Source organism: Phaseolus vulgaris, chromosome 8 (genome assembly GCF_000499845.2).
Source record: "Phaseolus vulgaris cultivar G19833 chromosome 8, P. vulgaris v2.0, whole genome shotgun sequence".
Lineage (NCBI taxonomy): Eukaryota > Viridiplantae > Streptophyta > Magnoliopsida > Fabales > Fabaceae > Phaseolus > Phaseolus vulgaris.
The window spans coordinates 57,590,460-57,594,291 of record NC_023752.2 but is presented as its reverse complement, the minus strand read 5'-3'; the positions used below and the strand labels follow the sequence as shown (position 1 = coordinate 57,594,291).

The window sequence follows — 3,832 nt, the reverse complement described above, 5'->3', positions numbered from 1 at the left end:
AAATCAAATTTTATATCCAGTTATAATAGATTGAATTTAAGAATTTATTAATCACTTTTCATCCAATCTAATTTATCTGTTAATTATTTTTCACGTCCTTTTATAAAAATAATATTTATTAAAAATTATTTTTTTTTTAAGAGTTTCCAGAACTGGATTTTGTAAAATAAATATTTAATTAGTGAAAATTTGATTGAGTTAATTTAGATTTTTGAGAGATAATAGATGAATGATTATTTCTTTACAAGATTGAATAGATGGGTTTTCGGGGATATATTTATTTAATAGTGTCAGATTAATTAAAAGAGTTTACTTATAAAACATAAACAAATATATACTTTTGTTATCTAATGAAAAGTGAGAGAGAAGATTTTAACAAAAGAGAAAGTAGAGTTAGGAAATATTTATTAAGGCAGCAATGCTGTAAGATCAATGAAAGTCTAGAACGAAAAAAAGAAACTATTAAAAAAGATAATTTGTTAGTGCTTAAAATTCATTAAAGAAATCATATATATGCTTGTCAATAATTTTTTTAATAATCAATCATAAAAGTTTACACTTTGAGATAGAGGAATCAGCCTACTCACTGACTTTTGGTATATTGATTATTCATACCATTCCTATAAATTGCAATTAAGCTATTTCCATAACAAGAATTATTATGTAAGATCTTAATTTATTTTGTATGAATTTTATTGTATTATATTATTTCATTTTTTTACAATTTTCACTTCAATAACAAGATTGTATAAAACTTATAATTTAATTAATTAATATTTTATTTGGTTGTTAATATTTTTAAAATAGAAAAATAGTTTATAGTAATGAAGATCATTTGCCTAAAGCGAAAAGAAGTTTAAAGTTATTTTTTTGAATGCTAATAAATTTGTCTCTTTTGATTTTTAATTCCTCAATAAAATCACTTTCTTATCTATCTTTGCAGATTTTTTTTTTATCAAAGACATAATTTTCATCATGCTCTAATGCACTTCCTTTTTGTACTTCTTTTTTGTCATTTTCGAATTTTGTTTAGCGCTATGGTTCTCCAGTTCATTATATAATGTCAGTTTTGGGCTTTGCAGAAATACAATCATAAATGTGACGGGCTTCTGACCACGGTAGTTATGGGGCCTATAACAAAGCCTTAAATAGTACACACTGGGCCTCCACGTGAATCAACACGGCAATTTTTACTTAATTTTATAATTTTTTTAAAGTACAGTCTACAATATTAAAATTTTAAAACATTCGGAAAATTAAGTTTTAAAATATATTAAATTTTTAACAGTTCTGGAAGTATTTTTGAAATATTAATTTTTTGGAAATCTGGAATATTAGAATTTTTATTTTGGAATACACTTTCCGAAAACCAAGTTTTAGAAGGAAAAAAAAAGTGGGATATCTGTCGAGTTTAACGGAACAAGTTTTTCACTGTTTTAGACAATTGGTGTCATTGACATCATGATCGAAAAAATTCTTGGCACTTAAATTAATTCCTTTCTTCTTTTTTTCAATTTGGTAATAGTTCCTGCCAATTTCACAGATCGATTAGTTTAATTCATCTTATTTTACACAAAATCAATAATATGAAAGAAAAACCAGCAACATTTTAGAAAAAAATTTATATGGTACCAATTTTTGCTATCGTGTCATGCGAAGTGAATGAGGACACAAAAAGTGAGAGTAATACTAAGTTGCCAAATTTTAAATCAGCTGTTGAAAACCATGTTAATTCACTGATCAAGAGCCAAAACCCACACCATCACACAAGTTTGATGATTTCGCTAGTATATAACTAATAAAATATCGTTTGCTCACCAATCTTGGATGTTCTATTACTCTGCATTAATTAATGCAGGGAGTAATAAAACTAGATTATCAAGTGATAAAACTAGATTACTCTGTATCAAGTGTTAACTGAGATTACTCAAGTTAACCAGTCAAGTAATAAAACTAGATTATGTGAAAGTGGAGGGAGTAATGTTGATGCTTCAAGAATGAAATTGACTCCTCATATGATTATCAGCTTATCATTACAGTAAACTATCTTTCAGATATCAAACCTTGTAAGTCTCCAACACGTAAAGCATATAAGTAATACACCAAGAATTAAACTAACATATATCAGTGTTTGTCGTTATACGAAAGGTATAAAGAAAATATTATTATTATACACAATTCTTATTTGGATTTAATCTTTAGACACCACAATGATATATATATCCAATTCATACTGATTTATTGTTTATTATCGTTGAATAATTTGCCCTTGCACGTGACTAGCTTGCTTCCTTACATACATGTGAGTTGAGTAAGACCACTGGTCTTCATAATTATCCAAGTACCTCTCCCAAACAAAATTAGTAGTAATTTGATAGTAACAATGAGTGACATGCTATCTTGGTTAGCTACAATGCCTTGTTTTATATATATATATTCTTGTGTTGTAAATGTGGTTCATGATATTCAAAGATGGAATCAGACCCGAGGTATGACTACGACCCATTTGTAACTGGTAGAACAGTAAAGTACTAATGTTATCCTTTATGAATTCCAAGGTGAGAAATCTCATGAGGATAGAAATTAGAATCCCAAGCTATCCAAGTATAATCCAACAAAGATCAAATCAAAATTGAAGGAGCATAAGGAGAATGTCTAGACGTTTAGAATATTTTAATGGAGCTAAAACTGATCACTAGGTAAATATTAATCTCATAAACTACATATTGTCTTAACGGTCCATCATACACCCCTAAATGTTTTCTTTATGCTAAACCTAAGTCTACCAAGTAACAACAATGAATTTAGTAAAAATCTTCTTGCCTTCCACCACCACACAAAAGACTGAAACCCTTTTACAGAAAGCTCAAGCGCAGGTCCAATGGTGGGTGCTCTATTTGTTCATCCATCATGTACGAAAACATTGTACTACTATCCCTAAATTCATTTGCATGTAGCCTTAGGTTCTCTTGTTCAGATTCACCGAAGGAGTTCAAGGGAAAGAGTTGAAGAGTCTCAATCACCCTATCTGGCTCTGAAACTCGATACGTATCAGCAAGACCTACAACAATAAGGAAAACTGTTAAAAACACATTACATAGAACCTCAAGAGCTAATTGACAATCTTCCACACTCTCTTCCATAAAGTTTTCCATGAACACTTTAAATCAGCTTAAGCATTAGTTTACGGCAAAAGTTCAATTTTATTCTAACTTTTTAAGACTTTTTATGAATAATTACTAGGAAAAAGTTATGGAAACAGATGTAATACTTACTTTGTGTGGAAGTATTGAAGGAGTTTTGTCTACGAATGAGATCCTTGTCATCAAAGGAGACCTTGCGGCGCTTCTGTCTTTCCCTGGCCTTATGGTTCTGAAACCAATAGAAGACATTCTTGCTCTCAATCTTACCGTAAAAGCTGAGCTGAGTGGAGATCTTTTGAATCTGGTCAGTGCTTGGAGTGCGGAGCCCTGACCTGAAGAGTTCAGTTAGAAGTTTAACCTGTTCAGTGGTGGGATTCCAACGCCCACACTTGGTGCCAGTGGCAGAAGAAGTAGTGCTTCCACTTTTACCACGGACACTTCCTGATCTGATGCAAAAGCCTGACATGCCCTCATCCATGTTTTCTTCCAGATATGATTTTCTCTCTCTCTCTCTGCCTCTGAACTCAACTTTATTAGTTCTGAGATTATCTGAACCATAAAGATCCCAATCGTGCGCATATATATATAATACCCTAACTCATTAATCTAATGTCAAAATCTTTGTCCTTTTATTTTTTGTTGCATTGCTGTGTGGGGATCACAGATCTTACAATCAACGTTCTGTCTTC

General features: G+C 30.7%; 1 protein-coding gene across 1 annotated transcript; it reads right to left on the bottom strand.

The window, feature by feature from the left end:
• Window positions 1–2,515: 2,515 nt before the first annotated feature.
• On the bottom strand, window positions 2,516–3,832 carry LOC137825727 (WUSCHEL-related homeobox 5). The gene is made up of 2 exons (XM_068631470.1): window positions 3,276–3,832; window positions 2,516–3,061 (listed from the first exon to the last, which is right to left on the bottom strand). The coding sequence occupies exons 1-2, from the start codon at window positions 3,619–3,621 to the stop codon at window positions 2,856–2,858; spliced, it is 552 nt and encodes a 183-aa protein (XP_068487571.1). The 5' UTR covers window positions 3,622–3,832; the 3' UTR covers window positions 2,516–2,855.